General features: G+C 37.7%; 1 protein-coding gene across 4 annotated transcripts; it reads left to right on the top strand.

Moving 5' to 3' along the window:
• Positions 1 to 1,392: 1,392 nt before the first annotated feature.
• LOC127644763 (polypyrimidine tract-binding protein 1-like) lies at positions 1,393 to 24,726 on the top strand. Of its 4 annotated transcripts, none has more exons than XM_052128133.1 (16): positions 1,393 to 1,472; positions 3,490 to 3,543; positions 4,601 to 4,631; positions 12,667 to 12,733; positions 12,833 to 13,008; positions 13,099 to 13,245; positions 15,119 to 15,274; positions 15,380 to 15,490; positions 15,582 to 15,762; positions 16,326 to 16,406; positions 16,505 to 16,656; positions 19,464 to 19,497; positions 21,631 to 21,723; positions 21,821 to 22,037; positions 22,131 to 22,208; positions 22,285 to 24,726. In XM_052128133.1, the coding sequence occupies exons 1-16, from the start codon at positions 1,465 to 1,467 to the stop codon at positions 22,415 to 22,417; spliced, it is 1,719 nt and encodes a 572-aa protein (XP_051984093.1). In that variant the 5' UTR covers positions 1,393 to 1,464; the 3' UTR covers positions 22,418 to 24,726. The 4 variants fall into 4 exon arrangements, with proteins under 4 accessions (XP_051984093.1, XP_051984092.1, XP_051984094.1 ...); XM_052128132.1 differs by lacking the exon at positions 1,393 to 1,472 and adding an exon at positions 2,799 to 2,947; XM_052128134.1 differs by lacking the exon at positions 1,393 to 1,472 and adding an exon at positions 3,321 to 3,382.
• The last annotated feature ends 802 nt before the right edge of the window (positions 24,727 to 25,528 follow it).

Here is a 25,528-nt window from a genome sequence, read left to right as displayed (position 1 = left end):
AATGTGTTGAAATTTGTATGATGTGTCGATTGTGTGAGTAGGATGCGTTTCATACAAGATCTGGAAACTGGACAACCTTGGAATAATATATTGATGTGATTATTCATATACCCTGGATTCACAACGAGGTTTGGGCCGTACAAATTACGTGAGTTTCCCGGGAGAAATGACAAAACAGGAGGGGGGGCAGGAGATGGGTGTGAAATAAGGGAGATTCCCGGAAAAAACATGAGGGTTGACAGGTATGCATATCATATCATATCGCTTCTAAAGGTATGGATTTAACCACTTGAGTTGCATGTATTACTTTTACGCTGCCTCTATGTGTTTTTGGAGCTACAAAGTTCTGAGATAATTTTCTAAAATTCTTAGTTTGTGTTCAGCAAAAGAAAAAAAGTAATAGCCTACGCATCTGGGAGGGTGAGTAAATGATGACGAGAGAATTGTCATTTTTGGGTGAACTTTTGCTTTAAGGAGCTTTTAATACCTGATCTAATCCTGAAAATTATAGTTTTGTTGGTATAACCTGAAGTATTCAGTTTGATTACAACATAATTAATTAATTGGTTAATGTTACCAAAAGAAACACATTTTTAAGATGACTTTTATTCCAGTGCACAAAGTTCAGTAAATGATGCTTGAAGAAGGGGTCCAAACAGAACTTAATAAACAACCTAGGTTAATTTTTTTTAATTCTGTTATTTCTATAAACAGAAATCTATTACCATTATTTATTGTTTCTATTGAGTCATAGTGTCATAGATTCTTGATTATCAGCCGGATAATTGCTGATTTGCTTAAATAAACTTAAGATAAAATATAATCTATTACTTATCTTTTCTTGAATTCTATTGAGTCATATTGTTAGATAATGTTCAATTTTTGATTAACGGCTGAACAGCTGATGACGTACTCACCTAAGATAAAATACAATCTTTTTCCATGCATGGAAGTGAATGGGGAATGAAATAGTTCGTGCTCAACATTCTGCCTAAAATCTCCTTTGCGTGCAACAAAAGTAAAAAAAAGTATACGGGGCTGCAATGATAAACGGGTGAATAAATGATTACATAATATTATTTGTGGTTTAACTAAGCCTTTATTATCAAAACAACGTGCTCTGCATGTTGTTTTACCTTGCCGATGATAGGGTTCAATAGTTCACGGCAGAGCCATATAGAGAGATATATCTGGCTCTGGTCCACGGTAAAGCTCAGCTCGTTTGTCATGGTCTCGACAACAAGATAAAGTTTTCGCAAACTTTTTTCGACCGCCTTTTCAGATTGACAGTGACTTTGTCCAATCCTGATGTCCAACAACATTTAAGCTCCACCCATACCCGGCACCCCAGGGTCGATTAGCCAATAAGATAGCGCCATTCCCCCTCCGCCATTTTGTAAGGTTATAAGAAATTCTAGCAAGTCTACCTCCCGTCTACGAAAACCCGTAGTTTTGTATAGTGCGATGGATGGGTAAGTTGAAAACACCTTTCATTCCTAGCGATACACACCGTAAAACAGTTCCTCGTTTGATGTTTGGTGCGTGGTGGTGATTTAATGCCTCGCGCACGTTTAAAATGTGAGTGACGTGAAGTAAAGTGGAACTGGTCATTTATTTATTTTTTTGCTTCTGGCTCTTTATGTCTCCCGTGCCTGAAGAGCCTGACTGAGTCCAAAAGTTGGACCAAACTGACCAGCAACCTGTTGCAAGTAGTGCAGTTGAGAAGCGAACTGGTTGTTTTACAGTGATGTTTTAATTTAAATCGCATGCGGAAAAATAACAAATGGGGCTTGTAATGTGTACAAAAGCAATTGAACGGCCACTATGTGGCTAGCTAATTACCTTCTAACATGCGAAACCAATGCCTGTTCAACTTGACTCGGGCTTTACTGATTTGAATCGTATGTGGACGTTGTATATTCTCGTCCATCTTCTATTAACTGTTTTAGCTAATAACTCAGTGTTCAGAACTGAACTGCTTTTGCTGCAATATAATTGTTTATATAGTTAATGCGTCATTTGCATGTATTCAGGAGATAATTATTTCATTATAATAATAACTATTGTCACAAGGATTGTATCTCCGTATAAGGGTTTTTCAAAGTAATATTACACAAAGGTGCGTGTTTTTGTTTCCTCGTAGCGGTTTTGTAAGTTGATATCAAACGCCAAAACAATTATTTTTTTAAATTAATGGGTTGGAATTTTACCCTCCATTTCACTTTCTTCATATTTTTGATGTATCTGTTGGGTAAACCAGGTGTTTTCAAATTGGGTGAAAGTGAAGCATACTTTGCAACACATTTTTACCACATTCAACAAATTGAGAAGCTGTTAAAAGCCTTCTGCACAGAATCCTCCACAGTCAAAAAAGTATTCTCAACAGCCCTATAACCAAAGTGCCAACAAAATCAGACATAGAACAAAATCAGCACGATGGACAGCTCTATTTTCTGATCACTGAACAGATAACCCTCGACGTTCAATAACTAAACTGGAAACATGTTCAACAGCCACAGGCTACTAACGTAATATCAATTGAATAAGAGCTATTTGGAGATTTTGGGCTACTTAAGCCAATTCAACTTTGAAAACATCAGTCATCAAACAACATCAGCAAGATGGACAGCGCTGTTTTGTCACGGTATCAAATGCATAAATATCACTTCCATATAGGCCTACGTTAAGCAAGAAATGAAAAAAACTCTTATTACCGATTTTGCCTCCTCATTTTCATCATCCCTACATCAGTGGGAACAATGAGTCCGACTTTTTGGTGTGCACAGGTGATCGATGTGGGGCTCCACGGTAGAAAGGAATGAACGTAATTCGTCCTCCGCCTGCAGCCTTGATCGGTATTTGCTTTTAAGCAGGGTCAAAGCGGAAAACCCGCACTCACATAAGTGGAGGTGAAAGGGATGAGGACTTTCATAGCCTTTCGAGAGAGGTGGGGAAACTCAGTCACGTAAAGCAACGCAATATGCTTCAGTCACCTTAGTATTAACAGAGCTGAAAGTCTGCGTTACTCTCTTTTGTGTTTGCAATTCTTTCAGGTTTCTGTCAAAAAATTCCATTGGCTTGGCCTCAATGTGATGCCAGAGCTTACATGGTCTCATACCATCATTTGCTAGCACTTCTTTGCAAATAACACACTGTGGCAGTGGCGCATCATCACTTTAAATATTTGTGATCATACTTCCTCTTTTTTATGCTTGCCCCAAAATCTGCCTCCTCTCTTGTATACTTTTGTATTGTTGAAACTACAAAGTGATCCATTTTGTAACACGTACTTGAACATGCAAGCTAGCAGGACAGATGTGTACAGACGTGAACCGTTATATTTTTTCCCCACGCTGCGCCTCAACAATTGAAAACCTCTGGGGTAAACACAACAGTGAACGCAATAAAACAACTTCCATTTGGCATACAGTAAGGCAATGGTAAACTATATAAAGAAGACATTTCTGAATGTGTTTTTTTTTCCTGCAGCCATTTAGAGACTGATTTGTATCCTCTGGGATCCAGTTACGTCGCTGAAATAGAGTAAGTTTAGCACCTTCCTTTGTATCTCTCTCTATGGAATTACATCATTGATTGTAAAAGGCTGATTTTATATACATGTGGACTGATTACAGCATAGCCATCTTTTTTCTTTTCTCCCCAATTTGGAATTCCCAATGCGCTTTAGGTCCTCATGGTGGTATAGTGACTCCCCTCAATCTGGGTCGAATCTCAGTTGCCTCTGCTTCTGAGACAGTCAATCGGTGCGAAGAGGTTAACCCATGTGACTACCCTCCCTAGCAACCTGCTAATTTGGTTGCTTAGGAGAGCTGGCTGGAGTCACTCCGCACACCCTGTATTCGAAATTGTGACTCCATCAATACTGGCTGAGCTACCCAGACCCCCTATAGCTTAGCCATCTAAATTTAACGTAAACCAAATAATTTAAGATGTAACGTTGTTTTAAAGAAGTACCAAGCAGCTTGAAGCCTGTGTGATTCCGGTAGGGCCCAAGAGCAGAGGAAGTGACTCAACAGGCATGTTTTGTTTTACTGTTTGCCTGACATATAAGGTTGCCTCTGAAAAGGTACAGCCTGAAGTGCGACTATTATTATTATTTAAAAAAAATTGTTTTATGTACAACAGCCATCTGAATTTCCTGCTTGGCCTATATTTCTTTTCCACTCAAGTTGTTTTATTGTTCATGTGCAGTGTTTGCTGACAAGGCTCAGATTGCAGAACATTAAGAATATAGACAACTGTTCAAAAACTGAACCCATTCATAGAATAGCCTATGTAAACACAAAGGTAATAATAACTATATGAAATTGTCTATGTAAATAGAAAATAAGAATTATAAAGTGAATTAATATTCTTTCAGTCAAGAGAACATTGATCGCCAGAACAGGCACAATGTACGTATTGCAATTTTGTTTACTAAATGTCTGAACTTATACTTGCCAGACCACTATTGGGTCTAAAATGGCAAAGCCTGAAATGTTGCTGCATTCACTTAGACTAAATCTGATTTCAGCACCTAAGCTGTTATATTGTATTTTTCCTATGCTTATGGTTTTGTTTGTCATCTTTTTTTTTTTAGCGGTGTCCATGATATAATAGTCGGCACAAAGGTATGTGACTCATTTTATGTTTATAAATAATAAAAAAAAATGTCTGGCTTGCAAATATGTTTATATGGTTTATCTAGACCTCCTTTCAGTTTTGCACAGGCACTCCGTTATATTACTCAGTTTTTATGGGTTGATTGTTCTTGATGCATTGTGTCAGTTTCCATTCTCATTTCTGAATGGCTGAGACACAGGGAACTGCTCTGAATGCTGAGCCTGAATTTCTTGTGCTGTCTTTTTCTGATCCTGAGACTGTAATTATTCCGGTCAAAGGGCACCTGCTGTTTTAACAATCACTGTGACTTAACATGTGAATTGACTCAAAGGTGAAAAGAGTACATTTTCATCTTGTAATTGACCTATAAGCAAGTTGAAGAATTAAAAAAAACTGATGCCTCTATTTTACATATTGGTTATGTGTAGTTTTATATGGCAATTACATGATATGTTAATACATGATACGTATTAAATGTAATGCACGTATAATTATTTGCTGAAAAGACCCTGAAATAACAAATTAAATATATAATGATTAAATATTTATATTTGAGTAATTATTGTATATTATAAAAATAATAATTCAAGTAGTTAAAATGAATAACATAGTTGTGGCAGACATTGAAAAGACAATACAAAAAATGGCTTTAGAAGGCAATATGTTGTTTATTGCCATTTTATTGTACATAAGCCCATCATTGGCCTAAAAGGCCACCGCAATCCATTTCGCAATCGAATTCATCAATTTGTCTTTATAATAAATCCAAGAACTGATCAATGTACATCTGCATCAGCCAGATTTTTTTTTTGTAGCATCTCGCTTTGGTTGCGTCATGTCAGTCACTGTGTGAAGTTAAACACAGTTTAAAACTTAAAAACACGTCTCGAGATCCCAGCATTTGGAAAGGTGCTTGATCTAACTGTTTGATTGCAAGAACATGTTCCCATCTTGTGCTGTTGCATGTGTTAAGCAAGCCTGAGTTTGGTTTGTTCTCTGTACAGCTGGAGTTTTGCTTACTGCCCCCTTGTGAAAACAGGTGGTGTTTAAAGCTTTAATTGCTCTAATGGAAGGAATATTACATTACGGTCCAAGGACCTCATTTTTTGCCTAAATTGTTTTATGCAAGTAATCGCATTTAAATTGTGCATTAAAACAGACTTTGAATATACACAATAAATACATCAATCGTTACCTTGGTAACGCAAGAGTTTAAGGACCGCATGAGAAGAGTTTACTTTGCCCAAATAATGTGCTTGGCCAGCTACAGATAATAAAAAAATAAATAATAATAAATAAATTAAAAAAATAATAAAAAAAGAGTAATCTTTGCAGCTGATAAGTAACTAGTCGTGAGTCGCAACGTCACTACAGGCAATCCACCAGCACGGTTGTCTAACCGTGCTGAAAATTCCAGGGCAGGAACGGTTTCTAATCGCAGCATGCCTAAATGTGCCCAGGTGGAAAATTTTCTGTAACTAACCATTCCTCACAGTGCTCCAAACCTTTCAGCTCATGGAAAAGAGACCATTGTTCTCATATTATTTTCCCTTCCTCTTTGCAAGCACACAAGCTGCAATGCCCAGAAGTTAAAAATAGAGGAAGGAAATGCTAGAGTTGGGTGGATGTCTCACTCAAAACATTAGATGCTTAAACCAGTGAATGCTTGCCTGTCATAACTGTTTTGTGAAAGTCATGTTTAAACCTGACTCCTGCAGAATTTAGCTTGTTAAGAATGTGGTGGGTTACTACGAGGAAATGCAGTGCCAAAAATTTTTTGCAAAAAATTTACCATGGTTCTGCATTGGGTACATTTTGGCAAAACCTCACTACACAGGACCAAGTCTTATGCAGGGTGTGGTGATTTGTCTCTGGGGTTGTTTGTAGTAGACTGTGGGTGAACAACAGTCTTGAGATTCAGGCAGCTTTGCTAACACAACTTTTGTTTGGGCTGGAACCAAACACGTATTGTCGTAATGGAGTGTAAAGGCTTTAGCTTATCCAAGGCATGTGACCACTTGAGCAGAGACTTGCCATTTGAAGTGGTTTATTAAGAGAGTGATTCTGAATGATTTGCTCATTGCGCCATTGGCCAGCCAAGTGGCTCCAGCTTGGCCTTGAGTGAGGGGCTTTGTTTTAGTGTTATGGCAGGACACAGCTGCCTCTGTTTGCATTTGTCTTTTGTCTTTGTTTTGCTTTTAACAACAGTAAACAGTTGAGTGATCTCTTAAGAGGCCTGGGCCAAGAGTAGTTGTAGCCTAATGAAAACATTTGTTTGATTTTTGCCCTGTTTTTTTCCACTTGTCATGTTAAATATATGACGGTTAGGCATAAGTTGAACTTTGGCACATGGCTTTCTTTATACCTTGTTTGTCATACCACAGATGGCATTCTTTGATGTATCTTTGTAACTTCTGAATCTGGGCAGATTTGTTGGTGTCTAATTGTTGTAAATCATCTAGCGTGTTCCTATTAAGCTGTATGTTCGATAGATGTGACCGAGCAGCCCAAATTAGTGTCCATATATATGTAGGTTACGCTGAGTGGAAATCAAGACTTATCATTGGAGATGCACCGATTGCAATTTTCTTGGCCGATTTCGATTTGTGACCTGCCGATACAGATTTTTTCCAATTTTCTTTCTAAGAACTATTATTGATCACATATACAAACAAAATCTACCTTTCTTCAATGCTAAATTTTATTTTCATAATAAAATAAATGATTAAACGTTACTATTTTCCCCAAACTGCACTGAGTTACAGGATCTTCTGTCACTTAAACAACTCTCAAAATAAAGTGCTCTGTGACTGGAAAGAGGTAGAAATAACAATTACGGTAACTGAAAATAAGTTGCTTTATATAACAGATGTCATTTTCCACTATTTTTATAGATGGACCTTTTTCTCTTTATTACTCGTCTAACAAAACAATTCCAAAGATCTGAAAAACTGAAGTCTCCAATATGCTCAACTTACGTTAGATGTACAAATATCAGTTGTAAAACTGAGCACTGCTTCAGGAACGGCTTGCATACCTGTCAACACTCCCGTTTTTCCCGGGAGTCTCCCGTTTTGTTATTTCTCCCAAAAAAAACTCCCGTAATTTGTATGGCCCAAACCACGTTATATGAATGATCACATCAATATATTATTCCAAGGTGTCCAGTTGCCAGATCTTGAATGAAACGCATCCTACTCACACAATCAACACATCATACAAATTACAAATCATGTATGACCTCAATCTGGCAACCTACAACCCATTTGCGCTGTTGATATCTGCGCAGGCACTAGACGCGAGTTGTTAAATCAAGCATCACTGGTAGATGGGAGAGGAAGACTTAGCTGGTGCTCCGGTGAAAAAAACAAAATATACATGTAAATTTAACAACAGCTGGATGGAAGAATTTTATTTCATATCCCGAAGCCATATCGACAATGCCCACGCCTTTTGCAATGTGTGTCGCACTGATTTTAATATCGGACACGGTGGAAAAAATTACGTTAAAGGGCACCTATTATGGAATTTTGAAAATTACCTTTCATGTAGTGGGTAACATAGATTTAAGTGAACAAAAACATCCTGCAAAGTTTTATATATGAAAGTTCACCGTAAAAAAAGTTATTGTCTCTCAAAAGTAGGAGTCGACTCTGAGTCAATAATGAATCGATTTTCCAACGAGTTATTTTCCTTTTCGTTGTGACGTCAAGACGAAAAATTATCAAATTGTCCGCGCCCACTCATTGCGCGCGCAGACACCAGGGAAAACTTAAAAACATCTTGTCGACAACAAGACGCTGTGTTCTGAAGTGCATATCAAAAGCGACCTTTTTTTCACTGCCCAGGGACGAGCATGTGAAGAATCAGTGGCTAGAGTTTATATTTACAAGTATACCACACAAGTATAGCCCGAACCTTGTGCTGTGTTCGCGTCATTTTAATGAGGATTGCTTTACGAACATGAATGCTTTCCAGTGTGGATTCGCGAGCCGGTTGATACTGAAGGAAGGTTCAGTACCAAGTTTATTTGGATCAGCTTCCTCCTCCGAATCACAACCTGTAAGTATTATTAATAATTGTTGCTTTTATGTGTTTTTTAGCATGCTTAATAAGTATTTGTGTGTGTTGTGTAAGTTACGCTCAGCGCAGCTTCTAGGTCTCCAATGTCAATTTTTTTGAAATATGTGAAATGTTTGTCGATGTTATTGGAGTTGTCGTAAAGAATAGAGCAATAACTTGTAGTAATGCAGTGCTTTACCAATATGTTTATGCGTTGGGCTAACGCATAAACATATGCCACCGTTTACCACCGAACTTTGGGCTATGATCGCTAACATAAATCAACTCAAATTCCTTCTCTGATTTTGATTTTTTTACTACAAAGCGGTGATGGGCGTTCCGTTTCCGACAATCTCTGCACAGAGTATACCAATCACAACTGACTGGGTCATCTGACCAATCACCGCAGATTAGCGTCACGCAAAGGAGGGGTTTGGAGGGGTCTCTGTGCAGTCAGCACTTCTATGAGTTGCTCGAATGTCCCAATCTAAGGGTGAGAGATTGAAACTGCACCCGGCTGATGCACACTCTGTCACGTGGACGCTTGTCCCTCGAGCATGCATGCTTAATGCTGCTAAATTATAATGTATTGCGACTTATTGAATCATAATATCAATAAGTCTTATCATGAAGAAAATTGGCAATACGCAGCTTTATTAATACGAGAGATTTTGTTTTTCAGTGAGTTAAAGATGTGTTGAAGTGAACAGAAAGGTGAGAGATTTTGTCTTTGCCCCATTATACACTGAAACAAAATATGTTTTTGATTTGTTTTTGTTTTGGCCTGTTTTCCACTAAAATATGTAAAACAACAAATGTTTTTTGCAACTATACTGCAGAAGAAAAAGTTGTTATCTTAGAATGTTGAATATAATATTAAAAATGCTAATATTTTTAAATATCTTAATCCTTTTAAAAAAAGATACATTCAGCTGAGAAGCCACATATAAGCTATTTACACTTGCTTTTTGAGAATAGATCTTGAATATAAGTATTTTTTTGTTCTGCTGCACTCGCAGAAGTATAACCAAGTAAAAAATACACTTGTATACAAAATACACTTACTGTATATTTAAGATGCATTCACTAAGTCTAAATATCAAACTCTTGATAACAATTAGATTTTTTTGCAGTGAATTTCTTTACTGAATTAAACTTTCCCACTTTAATTCAGTGAATGTCATTTAGAGGTATTTTTAAAAGATGATTTTTTTTCCTCTATTGTATGTTTAATACAACCTTTTAAGTCGGGACACAAGCAGAATAATCGGTTAAGAGCTAATGATTAATTGTTGCAAGAATAGTCGAATAATCGTTCTAATAATCATTCGATTATTTTCAGCCAGCGAACTATTTTCATTGTAGTTGCAGCCCTATAGGCTAGTATGTACTCATTATAACGATCATAAATGTATGAACACATTACCTCTGTTCTTTTAATGCAATAAGTTTAATCATGACGATGTTTTGATGTGAATCATTAGTTGGGTGTCTTGTTAAAGCTAATACTGCTGATTGTTGTTTTCATTCATGCGTATATAGTTGAATGAATCTTACACAACCTATCAAGGAAATATCCTGGTCCCATTTCATTCAAAAGTGAAAAGAAATGCATAAGAAATTATGTTTTGTGTAGAGAAAATTGAGCCATTTTAAGACCATTAAGAAACATTGTGACATTATTAAGACTTCACACATTTTAGATTATAGGTCAACCGATATATCTGTTTTCTGGAACTATCAGTTATCGGCAAAAATTCACCCCGATAGTTTTTTTTTATTGTTGTTTTTTTTTTTTTTTTGTTCAGGTGCTTAGAGTGGCTGGAAAGGGTCTGCTCTTGTTAAACAATATGAGAGCGGCCTCTAGAGGCAAAATAAAAACTTGAGCTGGGTTTCGAGTTCGATATATTTTAGGCACCGTCCGAATAGCCTCCAAACAATCGCGTATCGGAAAATGTCTTGTCGTTCGGTACCAAATTTCGATAGCTAAGGGGTTAATCTCATCAACGTCAGTGATAAGCATGCAGTATGCCAGATGTGCCCAAATCTAAAAGTGCTGCTGATTTGGCTGTGTTTAGACATCAAGGAAAACACTTTTAAAGTAAACACCTCGGCGGTACATCTTAAATGCAGTTATATTTAATGCTTTTACTAAAGTTCAAGTAATATAGAAGCAGATCATGTAAATAACTACAAACTCCAAAACTGGCATTTCTCTGTGTGGTCATTGCCTCTTCTATAAGTTGTGCAAAGTATAGTCAATATATAGTGGAGAAAATTGGCAATACATTATGTAGGCTGTGTTTTATAGCTAAACCAAACTCATTAAGCAAATAGGCTAGGAAATTGTTGTGAAGGAGCTGAAAATGAGTGACGAAGGAAATATAGGTTTGAGTATAGACCAATGACTTGCTTATTTGGGATGTGTTTTGTTAAAGTGCTTTGTTTATTTGTCCTTCACATTAACATCAAAATGAATTTGATTTGGCATCAACATGAATTGCCTACAAAAACATACCACAAAAAAGGTCTCTGCTGTTATATGCCTGCATAAAGTACTTATTTTGTGGGTATAATACCACCTAGTTTTGATTGTGTAGAGTTTTCTTTTTCTGGATACTCTGGGTGTGTGAAGTTAAAATCATATCTATGATTAACTTCTAGTGCAACACTTGGATTTCTTGGTGTTGCAGCTGTCTAAATGTGACTAAAATTTGACTAAAATTGTCACAAGTGTTTTCTTTGACTAAGATCAGACTAAAATGCCCAGACCTTTAGTCAACTAAAACCTGACAAAAAAAAACATGATATTGTTGACTAAATATGATACAAACTAACAAGGACATTTGACACAGGACTAAGACTGAATTAAAAAGTAGCTGACAAAAATAATGCTATTCTGTATTTACATATTTGGTATTTTTGCATTATAATTCCCTCATACTTTGCAATCTACATCACCTGAAGCTGTTTGGGAAGTTTAGAGAGCATCTGGGATGTGAGCTGTGTAATTATTCCTCTCATGCATCATCATTAGTTTAATGTGATCATGTTACGTTAAAGATCTATTTATTAAAAAAAATTTGTCGCCGTTGTCATTTCAGCCCTACATTTGTTAGCCAGCTAAATTGCATTTTTAAAGCTGGTGTCGTAAGAAAGCAAATTAATATCTTCATGCAGCCGATATAAACGTATAAACAAATCAGAAACTCATCCGATTTCAAATACATTTTATCCTCACTGTAATTTGATTACTTCAGATCGTTCACATTATTGTGCTAAAAAAGGCTAGAGACAATGCAACAAATACATTTGAAGAGAAAGCAGGTGTCTATATGCTTTTTAAAGTTCTTTTTAATTAGATACATCATCTAAAAAAACATGCTCCGGCACAAGACGCTAAAATAAAAGGAAACATAAGACATTTGTCTAGCGTGCGTTTACATAAAGAAATAATTGGATGGTTGCAAAAGAGTTCGGTGTAAATAGCCCTTTACAGTTGGAGGTCTTTGGCCAGCGTTTCTCAGATTAAGCAAGGAGTTGTTTAAATGCATTGTCACTAAAGATGTTCAACTTGGAAATGTGTGTCTTGAGATCCTCGTGTTCGGTTCCAGTCGGTTGTGTTCCATCTGTTTGAACAGCCCTGGCCTGGGCTCATAGTCTGAGCCTCTTCACCACAGAGTTCAGCCGAATACCACTTATATCTGTGGGGGTGTTAAAGTTTAGATTTTTTTTTTATTATTATTGTATACAGTACATTACTTTTTAATTCTAGCTGATTTTATTTCAAACCTAGTTCAATATCATCTTTTAACTGTAATATAAATATACAGCCAAAATGGACAATATCCTAGTCTAGATAATCAGACATCTTGTGTCACAGTGTGTCTAGGGGCTTCTGGATTGGAGATTAGTGTGACTTTCCATCCCTGAAACCTTGTAGATACAATAAACTTAATGTCCACTTCCCTTTCTTTTCAGAGGGGATCTGACGAACTCTTTTCCTCCTGCATATCTAACGGACCATATATAATGAGCTCAGGAGCAGGTAGGCATTTTAGAGTTAAAAAATATTGTGTTTTTTTAGCGTGAGGAAGTTAATTTAATCTCTTTCAAAATGATATCTGATCTTTTTTTTTATTATTAGGAAATGGTAATGACAGTAGTAAGAAGTTCAAAGTAGACATTAGGAGCCCAGGCATTCCGTCACGAGTCATTCATGTACGCAAGCTTCCCAATGACAGTAATGAAGCAGAAGTCATTTCTTTGGGGCTTCCCTTTGGCAAAGTGACCAACCTTCTGATGTTGAAAGGAAAGAATCAGGTAAAAAAAGAAATTTTTCTCCCCAGAGCATGGGGATACCATGTGGTGTACATGATTAAACACTGGCTGTTTGTGTTGTTTTTTTCACAGGCATTTCTGGAGATGGACACTGAGGAGTCAGCACAAACCATGGTCAGCTACTACTCTTCTGTCACCCCTGTCATTCGGAACAACCCAATCTTCATGCAGTATTCCAATCACAAGGAGCTGAAGATCGACAATTCACCCAACCAAGTTGTGAGTACAAAATTGCATCACTTTAAGACCAAAGTGTACTTCAGTCATATTTTTCTAAGCGTGCATACTTTGAACGCACATGCACCAGGAATTATTTGCGCTAGTAGGTCCACAAGTTGACAATGCTCACAATTGAACATTTGCTGTCATGGAGAAGCACTAAAAAGATGTAATCGGTGCTAAACATCAGGAGACAAAGGTGGAAACGACAACAGTGGATGTGCATGTTGGAGCATTTGTGAAGAGGTCAGGAGATGCCTGCATTTGTATAACTTTTCTGAAGGGAAATAGTCCAGTTCTTGAGCCTGGAGCAAATTCTCCTGCGTTAATTGCCTGGTGTGTGTGAAGTTTTGCTCTCAGGTCAATAATATATAAAATTTCCTTTTTGTTGTTTGAAGGTCTCTCCTCCCAGTTTTCCCGTAGAACATCGAGCACGCCGTGCAGTCGATGCCCATACAATAATTAAAAAGGGAGAACCCGGTGAAGGCTTACTGGTTCTCTCGCACTGCAAATAACTGGCTTGTGCCACTTGTCCCAGTTTCAAGCGTCTTCGTGCATGAACTTGCGAATCATATTTTTTTTAGGGTCTGATTAAATAGTTTAACCAAGTTGTCTGTTTGGGGGTAGTAAACGCTGGCACGAATCAATGTAATCCACAATAATCTGTACAGTTCGCATAGTGTACGTGACGTAAACGTAGTGCCCTAATCAGTGAGGATTTGCGCATGGCAGAGAATTCACCTACCTGTGGGGGAGAGCATAGAGAGTTGGGGCAAACTGGCATGTTGAAAGGCCCACGGGACCGGGGAACCAGATTTGGGGTCATAATTACCTGTTTCTGGGGAATAGGAACAGGACGAGGGGTGGGGAGGAGCGAGCGAGCGAGAGAGAGAGAGAGAAGAGGGCTCTACCAGCAGCCACCTCAGCCAGGCCTCATGGAGCTATGTGGCGAATGCAAACAGGTGCTGATGGTGCTGATCTGGATTGCAGCCAACCCGCTGCACGATGGCCCATTTTAAGCCAGAGTACTCCAGGAGGGTTGGGCTTCCTCTGACAGTAGCGGCAGCAGGCAGACCGCCCATCTGCGAGTGTGGCCACCCCCACACTTCAGCCGCATGCTCTATGAACGCCTCTGTCATCCTGCGGTCCCATCTTGGCAAGAGTGATGTGGAGCATGGCCGTGTCCCTGGCCGGGGTCATTGCTGGAGTGCCCCCCTGGGCAATAAGCTCAATAACACCTGCCGGTCTTCTGTCTGAGCTTGGAGAACCTGGAAGCATTGCTCCTGCTCCGTATTCTGCTTAAGGTGGTGTTTGGTCTAGTGGATGCCTGCGAGGGTCTTGATTTACTTCGGCCAGCGCCGATGACTCCATGGCGAATCTTCCTCAAATATCCTGGTTTCTGCACCAATTTAACACTTCCCTGGAAGCAAAGGAAGCAATCCTTTCCAAAAACAAAATGAGAACACACAGGTCTGGGTCTCTCTTTCCCTCTTGCGGTCTGAACTGCCCTTTTATTTATCTCCAGCTCTCACTCTAATGCAAAACAGCTGTTAGAGATGATTTCCCACAAGTGTCAACCTTACCGCTCTTCCTCTCCTGGCCTTGCTCTCCACAGACGTTGCTCTGCTATGCCCTCATCTCCACGTCCAGTATTACATAGCAATCATGGCATGCATGTGCCAGCCGCCTGTGAATGCATGCACAGTTAAATGAAGTATCCTTTGAAAGGCTGCGCATGCAGACATTTAATGTTTGAGTCACAACTGAAGTATACTTTGGGCTTTAGACATAAAATTGAGGACTATTTCACAAATATAAATGACTCTTTCAACAATGATGTTGACTTGTGCCCTGCCCCCTTTAAACCCCATAGAGAGTGCAGGCAGCACTGCAGGCGGTGAATGCGGTTCAGACTGGAGGCTTGTCTTTGAGCAGTGTTGATGTAGGTGGCATGGGGAGCCAGAGCCCTGTACTAAGAGTTATTGTTGAAAACCTTTTCTATCCAGTTACTCTTGATGTCCTCCATCAGGTACTGACTGTGCTTTACATGATGTGAGATGAAGATAAAAATTTATTTGTGACTGACAATATTGGTAACGATTTGATTTGATTTTTTAAATTTGTATGTATTTAGATCTTTTCCAAGTTTGGCACAGTTTTAAAGATCATAACCTTTACCAAAAACAACCAGTTTCAAGCGCTGGTCCAGTACGCAGATGAAATGACTGCTCGGCATGCGAAGCTGGTAAGTGGCACACTAGGTCAATATAATGGATTAATGAGCAGTTAAATCCCATCTGAACCCTCTAATCATTTCCATATTTAACGATCAACAGTCTTTAGATGGACAGAACATCTACAATGCGTGCTGTGCCCTTCGCATCAGCTTCTCAAAGCTCACCAGTCTGAATGTTAAGTACAACAATGATAAGAGCAGAGACTACACTTGCCCTGACCTACCTACAGGAGACAGTCAGCCCTCCCTCAACCAACAGATGATGGCTGCAGCTGCCTTGAGTAAAATTTGCATTAATTCATCATAAATCAACTTTTTAATTACTGTTTTCCATGCTTAAGGAATAGTTCGCGCACATAAAATTTGTTACAAACCGGTGTTATTTTTTTACGTAGAACACAAAGATAAATGTTTAATTAATCTGTGCAGCTCTTGCATACATCAACAGTTCATGGAGACCTGGTTTAGCAAGCTCCAAAAGGAAAAGAGAAAAAAAACACCTACCAAAGCTTGCATCTAGCCTACATCCAGATTAATAAATGGCACGTCAATGTCATGTCTTTGAATAAGGTACATGAGTCATATGGATTAAAAAAAAAAAAAAAAAAAGTATCTGTTTTTTTTTTTGGGGCTTGACTGTAGTGGTCACTTTGAACTTGTATTGTATGGCAAGGGCTGCATACAGATTCAAAAAAACAATCTCCCATTTTGTGTTCCATGGTCACAATAACAGCAGATAGTTTGGTTTGGAATAACATGAGGAAAAGTGAATGATGACAGGATTTAAATTTTTGGGTGAACCGTTCCTTTTAAAGTCCACCACTAACTGCATGTTCTCTCTCAGCTGCTCCTGGTATAATATCTGCATCACCATATGCTGGAGCGCATGGTTTTCCACCAAGATTTACCATTCAGCAGGCAGCAGGTCAGTAACAACTCCCATAATGAGACACTGTGGATTGCCGCGTCCCAGTTTCTCTCCATAGTATCCGTGCTGTATAGTGATGGCTGTCCCTCCTACAGGTCTGTCTCTGCCTGGTATGCCTGCCGGGGCTCTTGCTTCACTTGGGATCTCTGGCACTGTGGCAGCTGCCGCTGCTGCTGGACGGTTGAGTCTCTCGGGTCTTACTGCTGGAGGGCACAGTGTCCTGCTGGTCAGCAACCTTAACCCTGAGGTTAGTGGTCTCCACATTGATATTCACTCACTTCATTTAGCTTTGATAGCTCTCATTTAAAAAATCGGACCAGTTTAGATGTGGTTTGAACTGGAAAATTGTAGAAACCGGGTTTGTACAAGGTGCTTGAATTACTTGAATTTGGCTTTCTAAATTTAAGCCGTGAAAAACCTTGAAAATAGCCATTTTTACCAAGAGGTGCTTAAAGTACTCGCTTTATAGAAAATCGTTAAATAAATTGCTTAAAACAAATTACATTGTATGAATTACATTGTCATTGTATGACAAACATCAGATCACTCTTCCCACTTCTTGCTCTCACTCACGGCTCGTGCCTTGAATCATGGAGAATAAAGGATTTTTTTTGCATACTTTTGTGTATGCTTATTCAGAACTGCTTACATTAAAAAAAATCCAGATGATTTTCATGATTGTCGGTTCAGTTAACCATTTTCAAACACACTGTACGTTCTTCTGACGAAACACCGTACTAACACATTGCGAAAAAATTACTCTGTTCTTTTTAACCATATGGGAAGAAGTCCAGACCACTGCTGAATCAGTGCATAGGCGGTGCGGTCACATGGCACCTGTTATATTTGGCAGCGTTGTTCAGAATGGGCTTATCACATTCAGTTGTTACTGGTTGAAGATTAAAAAAAATATTTTGTAGATAATGCTGTGGTGGATGTCACAAGTATGAATCCTTGCAACTCTGTTTTAATTACAAATTACTCCCGAGTGGAAAATAAATGTATCCAGTGAGATATAAATCATTCTGAATTTGAAAAGGAGGTTTGAACGAACAATTTTTAGCAGAATATTACCGAAAACCGTAACAGTGATTTTCAACTGTTCCGGAGTGAAAACTTCATTTTTAAAAGCCGGGAACTGGTTATAACTGGATAATTTTTTGATGAAACCATAGGCCAAAGGGTGGGTTTATCACAGTAAATATTTGGAACTACACCACTTCATGTTACCTGAAAAAATTAAACATGTGCTTTGATCCTGAAGGAAAAGTGCTGCATCACACATTTCTTTGCCTAATTGCCTGTTGTGGATGTCGCATTTCTCTAAATGAAGACCTTTTTAACATCTATGTATAAATGCTACATACAGAATACATTCATGGCTAATCTATAATTCATATATAAGAAAACATTATTAGAGGTTAAAGTACGTTTCTCTGTTGTTTCCAAGTCTTCACTGAATTATTGTTGGATATTATACATTAATAAAGATTTAATGCTGCCAGGTTTTGACTGAGAAGCAGATCTGTTATTAAAATTATACTTGACTGTTAATTAACTGCTTGTTATGATTTCTATGCCGATAAATCCACTGCTTATTTTTGCTTATTTTGGGTAGGCAAGTGTCTTATTTTGGGCTTGATTTTCCAGATCATGTTGCTTGTTTCTCTTCTGAGATCTGGCAACACTGCAGTTGGTATTTCACCCACCCATTAGCGGGGAGTACTGTTATTTAAAAAAAATATATATATTAACCATTATTTTGTTCTAACCAGTAACCTTTTGGAAAGGAGGCTGCAGAACTTCTGAACCGGAATGGGAAAAATACTGTTTTTGCTAAAATATTTTTTTTTTTTTTAAGTCCCTTGTTTAAAATTTATTTTTTTATTTTTTTAAATACAAAAAGTTTTGGAAAATAATTTAAGGTCAGAGTTTGCTTAAATATGCATATAGTAATTTTACCAGCATGTTCAATTTATTTATTTACAATTTAACTAATATTTTTACACACAAATTAGTTACCCTCATTAGTGCTAACCCTTGCTTCGTTCATGAAACAATTAAATAATAAAAGAACAACAGTAAAATTGTTACTGTGAGAATATGGAATTAAAATAAGTATATAATACTTGAAATAAGTGGTGTTTTATAAAAACAATTTTTTTTAATACAATTTTTTTTATTTAAAATGAATTAATGACATCTCGAGCATAGTGCTTGAAAGCAAATAAAAATGTGCTTAAAGTCCTTGAATTTCACTTGGATGCATTTGTACGAACCCTGTAGAAAATGAGTTCTTCCATAGCATCCTGGCATAATCTTGGCGATAAATCTGACGACTTCAAATCTGTTCAGCATCAGGCACTTCAAATGTATAGTACATGTAACACTTTGGCTGGCATTTATAATAGTAAGGAGGCCCAGTTACACAATTCATCAAATTCATTTAGAAATGTTGTAACAACGTGCACGTTTCTAAATATTCATTGACTAGTCTGAAACCATCTGAAACATTCCATTTCTAGTATTTCTTTAGAGCTATATGTATATATTGTCTATCTTTCCTGTTTTTCATTGTTAATCTTCTCTCTCTTTTTTCTTTAGTGTTCCTATAGTGAAAGCCATTTAATTTAGCAAGTGCTGCTGACTGGAACACTACATTTCGTTGTGTATACTGACCTTGTTTTTTTTTTTTTTACTTTTTTTTTCTCTCCCTCCCCATTTCCCTTCCCCTTTTATTATTTTAATACCTTGACCTGGAATTTATTTATTTTTTCTGTTTTTTACCTACCCTACCAACATGCTGTTCCCTCTTCACTCAAATATTAAATGCACTTCACTGTACAACCACTACATTATTGGATATCGTATTCGTTTACCTCTACCCTTTCCCCACATTTCCATCATGAACAATCACCTACCTTCATAATCCTACCACCGTCTTTCGCCATTCCTGTGGAACTGCCTCGATGTGGACTTGTTCAACTCCACTGTCCTGCCTCCGATCTTTTCCTGTCCCTTCCTCCCTACGCTGCCTTCCTCTGCTGTCTTAAGAACGTTACGCCCCAATGCCTCTTTATTCTTTTCGGTATGTTATCATTGGCATCTCTTTTTCATTAGTTTTCTTTGGTTTGTATTTTTTATAGCAATCAGCTGCAGCTATTTTTGGCTCTTCATTTAGCTTGAATGGCAGAAGCTAAACTTATACAGGTGAAACTCGAAAAATTAGAATATCGTGCAAAAGATCATTAATTTCAGTAATTCAACTTAAAAGGTGAAACTAATATATTATATAGACTCATTACAAGCAAAGTAAGATATTTCAAGCCTTTATTTGATATAATTTTGATGATTATGGCATACAGCTTATGAAAACCCCAAATTCAGAATCTCAGAAAATTAGAATATTGTGAAAAGGTTCAGTATTGTAGGCTCAAAGTGTCACACTCTAATCAGCTAAACACCTGCAAAGGGTTCCTGAGCCTTTAAATGGTCTCTCAGTCTGGTTCAGTTGAATTCACAATCACGGGAAGACTGCTGACCTGACAGTTGTGCAGAAAACCATCATTGACACCCTCCACAAGGAGGGAAAGCCTCAAAAGGTAATTGCAAAAGAAGTTGGATGTTCTTAAAGTGCTGCATCAAAGCACATTAATAGAAAGTTAAGTGGAAGGGAAAAGTGTGGAAGAAAAAGGTGCACAAGCAGCAGGGATGACCGTAGCCTGGAGAGGATTGTCAGGAAAAGGCCATTCAAATGTGTGGGGAGCTTCACAAGGAGTGGACTGAGGCTGGAGTTACTGCATCAAGAGCCACCACACACAGACGGGTCCTGGACATGGGCTTCAAATGTCAAACGCCTTACCTGGGCTAAAGAAAAAAAGAACTGGTCTGTTGCTCAGTGGTCCAAAGTCCTCTTTTCTGATGAGAGCAAATTGTGCATCTCATTTGGAAACCAAGGTCCCAGAGTCTGGAGGAAGAATGGAGAGGCACACAATCCAAGATGCTTGAAGTCCAGTGTGAAGTTTCCACAGTCTGTGTTGGTTTGGGGAGCCATGTCATTGGCTGGTGTTGGTCCACTGTGCTTTATTAAGTCCAGAGTCAACGCAGCCGTCTACCGGGACATTTTAGAGCACTTCATGCTTCCTTCAGCAGACAAGCTTTATGGAGATGCTGACTTCATTTTCCAGCAGGACTTGGCACCTGCCCACACTGCCAAAAGTACCAAAACCTGGTTCAACGACCATGGTATTACTGTGCTTGATTGGCCAGCAAACTCGCCTGACCTGAACCCCATAGAGAATCTATGGGGCATTGCTAAGAGAAAGATGAGAGACATGAGACCAAACAATGCAGAAGAGCTGAAGGCCGCTATTGAAGCATCTTGGTCTTCCATAACACCTCAGCAGTGCCACAGGCTGATAGCATCCATGCCACGCCGTATTGAGGCAGTAATTAATGCAAAAGGGGCCCAAACCAAGTACTGAGTACATATGCATGATTATACTTTTCAGAGGGCCGACATTTCTGTATTTAAAATCCTTTTTTTTTTTTTATTGATTTCATGTAATATTCTAATTTTCTGAGATTTTGAATTTGGGGTTTTCATAAGCTGTATGCCATAATCATCAAAATTATATCAAATAAAGGCTTGAAATATCTTACTTTGCTTGTAATGAGTCTATATAATATATCAGTTTGACCTTTTAAGTTGAATTACTGAAATTAATGAACTTTTGCACGATATTCTAATTTTTCGAGTTTCACCTGTATTGCAAATAACAAATGTTCATTTTGTTTTATCCTGCCAAATTGCTGTAATGACTTAGTCCAATATGTGAGCATGAAATGGTGAATCCATAACCTACTTAATGTTGCAGCTTTTTGCTCTTAATGTGTCATATCCGCTAAAAGTAAATCTATTCAGTACTAATTTTAATACTTTTTAGGAAGCTTTATAGTTGATTCCTTGGATGTTTTGTCAATCAGCTGAGATTCCCAAACATTCATCAAGCTTCAAATAGACACTCCCAAAAGCAACCAGGGTTGAGATTCTAGTTATGATGTAAATTGCAATTTTATGAAGATTGAAGTCAATGGTCAGAAGTAGTGAGGGGCCATATTACTTTCAACAGTAATTCATGTATTATTTTGACTCTGATCTACTAAAGTGAAGGATCTAGACAATGAATGTCCTCTTATAGCTACTGTTATCTTTTGTTAGGTGTGTATGGTGACGTCATGAGAGTGAAGATTATGTTCAACAAGAAAGAGAATGCTTTGGTGCAGATGTCTGATGGAACCCAAGCCCAACTAGGTATTTAGTGTTTAAGGGTTCCTCTTTAACTTCAGTAGCTCTTGTCTGAAGGAGTGTGACAAGTTCTGCAACGCCTACCTATTTTGTTTCTCTTTAGCTATGAGTCACTTGAGTGGGCAGAATCTGTATGGTAAGGGTTTGCGGGTGAATATGTCCAAACACACCATGGTGCAGCTGCCACGTGAAGGCCAAGAGGATCAGGGGCTCACCAAGGACTACAGTAACTCTCCTCTTCACCGCTTCAAAAAGCCAGGTTCCAAGAACTACTCCAATATCTTCCCTCCTTCCTCCACCCTTCACCTCTCCAACATCCCGTGAGTTCAGTGTCGTCCTGCCAATCTCTTAAAGCATCTTAAGCTCTGTATTGGCTCAAGGCAATGTTTTAAAATTGTGTCCATTCTTTCCAGACCTTCTGTCACTGAGGAGGATCTCCGAGGACTGTTTACAAGTGCAGGAGCTGTGGTGAAGGCCTTCAAGTTTTTCCAGTAAGGAATTTGATTCTTATTCCTGAAGATGTAGTAAATACTTTCTGAGAGGCCTAAAATATGTAATTTTTTTCAGGAAAGACTGTAAGATGGCTCTCATACAGTTGGGCTCTGTGGAGGAAGCAATCGAGTCGCTGATCAAATTTCACAATCACAACCTGGGAGAGAACCATCACCTCAGAGTGTCCTTCTCAAAGTCCACCATCTGATGGAGTGATGTGTTCAGAAGCCAATATGATTTAGTGCAGGAGAGATGACTGTCACTTTAGACCAAACTTTAAGCCTTCCACAATTTTTATGTTTTATATCACTGTGGACATGTTTTCCACATCACACACTTCATAATTCCTTTATTATAACTATATTTTCTTTTTGTTTATTTGTATTTCCACTTTGTACCAGTAGACCATAGGGATATTTTAACCCAATGTGTTGTTTGGGTTTAATAGTACCTTTCTCAAACGGTTTTTCACATAGTCCTGATTTCAGTGGCACACATTGATTTGGGATCATAGATGCTGCATAGTAGTTTATACTTGTGCCTATGCGGAAACCCGCACACCTTCAAGGTTGCACATACAAAGCATTTCTTCATTTGTTGAACCTATCATTAACCTTCCCAAGCCAACTCTCCTTTGTGTCTTTCAGAAAAAAACAATTGTGCCTTACATATTGCTTAAGCATATATCTTCACAGTGGCCTTGGTAATATCTAGGTGGTGTTTGCTCCAATGCAGGTGCCAGTGACCACAAAATTGAAAAATGTTCCCAAATGGCCTTTGTTTAAATTGACTAATAGGAGCCCAGTAAAATGCACAAATGTAAATTGAAGCAATTAGCAGTTCGGTTCTTTACAGGCTTTGGTTTTGTACTATCACAGCATATTTATTTTTTAGCATTTTGTTAATTTATATATGTTGTTCTACTCATACCATATGTAATAAATAAATAAATAATAATAATAAATAAATCTATATAACTATAGTTTCCTTCCATGCAAAATATATTTTTAAAGAATCATACATAATATTTCTATACTCCGATCACATCTATTTGGGCATTGGCCCACCACGTTCTCTGTGCTTAGACCACCATATTGTCCTTTTATTTACGGATATGCATTGTAATTTCCCAATTTCCCTGCTTGTTATGGGTTTTGTCAATTTAATGTGAAATCAATCCGCAATCTAATTCACAGCCTTTGATTTTGCATAATTTTTGGTCAACTTAATTTAGTTGATTTATAAATCTCAGAGCTCAAGTTTCTATTGCCATTTTCACCCTCCGTTGCCACGTCAAACAATTAAAAATTAGCATGACTTGAGTCTTAAGCTCCTGTGTATTAACCGAGACTCCTGTGACAAGACTTTGTTTTGGCATGTCTATGTAATGTGTTGGGAAAAACATTTAAGGCAATGTAAATTTATTTTAAATTTTTTTTATGCATCAGTTTCATCTTTTTTTTGTGGTGTGAACATGAGTTCTGATTCTCAGACATTCCCTTGAACCTTTTAAGATGTTCTTGTGCATAGAAAAATGCCCTGTTTGTTTGAGTCTTTGCAATTTAGCAGAATACTGGCATTCCTGACAGGAGTTAAGTTTGTGTTTGGCTTTTATTTTTGTTTTTCCTGATGAGTAGAATGATGGCCCAAAGCATCTTCCCTGTTCTGCAAGCCAGTTGTGGCTTTTTCTTATTGAAGTTGATCTTACTGTTCAGCAATGTTGTTTTCTTTATCAGGAGCCTTGGTTTAGTTGGCAGGATTCAAAGTTTAAAGGACCTTTTGTCCATGTTGCCTTATTTGATTACGCAAAAAGAGCAAATTAACACCTTACGAACACAATATTACAAGCAAAACAAAATGTAGGGGTTTTTTTTTTTTTTGCCTTTTGTCTAAAATGTATCAAAATATATCTGTCATCAGAGAACAGATCCAAATGAAAGTCTTAAAATGGAAAAATCCTTTTTGTGACATTAGTTATAATGCCTTGTTTTTCCTTGTATGTAATGTTGAGAAACAGACTGGGTGAAGGATTCTGTATATAATTTTTTTGTTTTTATTTGTGTATATGTAAGTAAAAATCAACCTCAGTTCTGTCTTAAACATGTATATTTTTATAGATATAACAGAAATTAAGTTCATTGTAGAGCCTTTTTTTTATTACACAATATATTAAAGAGATTCCTACACATTGTGTCTGTACATGTATTGCCCCTTGAAAGCATAACCTTTCTTTTTGATAGCTCCTCATACTTTTCTGCCTTAAATCTTTCAGTTTCTCTTTCAACTTTTGTCTTTTAATTTCTTAAATTTGATTAAACATCTTTACATTCATCATGTTCCATATCTGTTGCCTTTTTCATATGTTTAACCATTTCTCTTTTCAAACTTTCCAATGACTCATGGTTTGATAACTTCCTTCTCACCATTTGTTAGTATTCAGAATCGCAACTGGCCTCAATCTGTTTTACACAAATCAAATGAATTGGCTTTAACACTGAATGAAGACATTTGATCAAGTTCTTGGGCAATTTCAAACTGATCAATAAAAAAGCCTGTAATGGTTTTGAAAATAGCCTCACTCATGTGCTTGTCAGAAAGCAGGATGCATGTGGAATTAGCCTTCTGGAACTAACCTGCAGTCTAGATTTTAAAAAAAAATCCAAACAATAAGCATAAATGTTTACTGTAACAATGTTATTATCTATAATAACAAGTTAAGCTGTTTTCTGTGTAGCATGAGCATATTTATCAGGATCACCAGTCTCATACAGGCTCACCCCTGTATGAGACTGGTGATCCTGATAAATATGCTCATCGTACAGCAGATGGCGCACGCGATCAAGATTTAAATGTACTTTTGGCGCGTTCATGGAATTGAGGCAATTCGATTTTCACGGCTGAGAGGATTGGTTTATTGGATCAGCTCAGGTAAAGCAGCTCTTTTTTTTTTTTTTTTAAAGAGAAGGTCGATATTTTTTGAGAAAATTATATATTTAAAAAACCCATTCCAGAAAGTGTTTTTCAGTTCTTTGCCGCACAAAGGCCTACTATTTGCTGTTTGACATGTCGGTAAAGTAGCGAGGCAAAAGGTAATATCGACTGATCTGATGACTGATCCTGAATGCGCTATAAAGACCCTTAAATAAATGAATAGTTCACCCAAAAATTAAATTTTTTCATAATTCACTCGCTGTTATGCCATCCCAGATGTGTAAAACTTTCTTCTGCTGAACAACGCTTTTTAGACGATTATTTCGGCTCTGTATGTCCTCGCAATGAAATCAACAGGGTGCCAACATTTTGAATCTCAAAAAGCATA

Source organism: Xyrauchen texanus, chromosome 6 (genome assembly GCF_025860055.1).
Source record: "Xyrauchen texanus isolate HMW12.3.18 chromosome 6, RBS_HiC_50CHRs, whole genome shotgun sequence".
Classification (NCBI taxonomy): Eukaryota; Metazoa; Chordata; class Actinopteri; order Cypriniformes; family Catostomidae; genus Xyrauchen; species Xyrauchen texanus.
This window is presented reverse-complemented; position numbering and strand designations above follow the sequence as displayed.

What these genes read in the sequence shown, in the direction of transcription:
- LOC127644763 (XM_052128132.1), top strand. Translation starts at nt 2,919, where the DNA reads ATGAGGACTTTCATAGCCTTTCGAGAGAG. An exon ending in CTGCTCGGCATGCGAAGCTG is followed by an intron (nt 15,491 to 15,581) that starts GTAAGTGGCACA and finishes AACGATCAACAG; the next exon opens with TCTTTAGATGGACAGAACAT. An exon ending in GATGGCTGCAGCTGCCTTGA is followed by an intron (nt 15,763 to 16,325) that starts GTAAAATTTGCA and finishes GTTCTCTCTCAG; the next exon opens with CTGCTCCTGGTATAATATCT.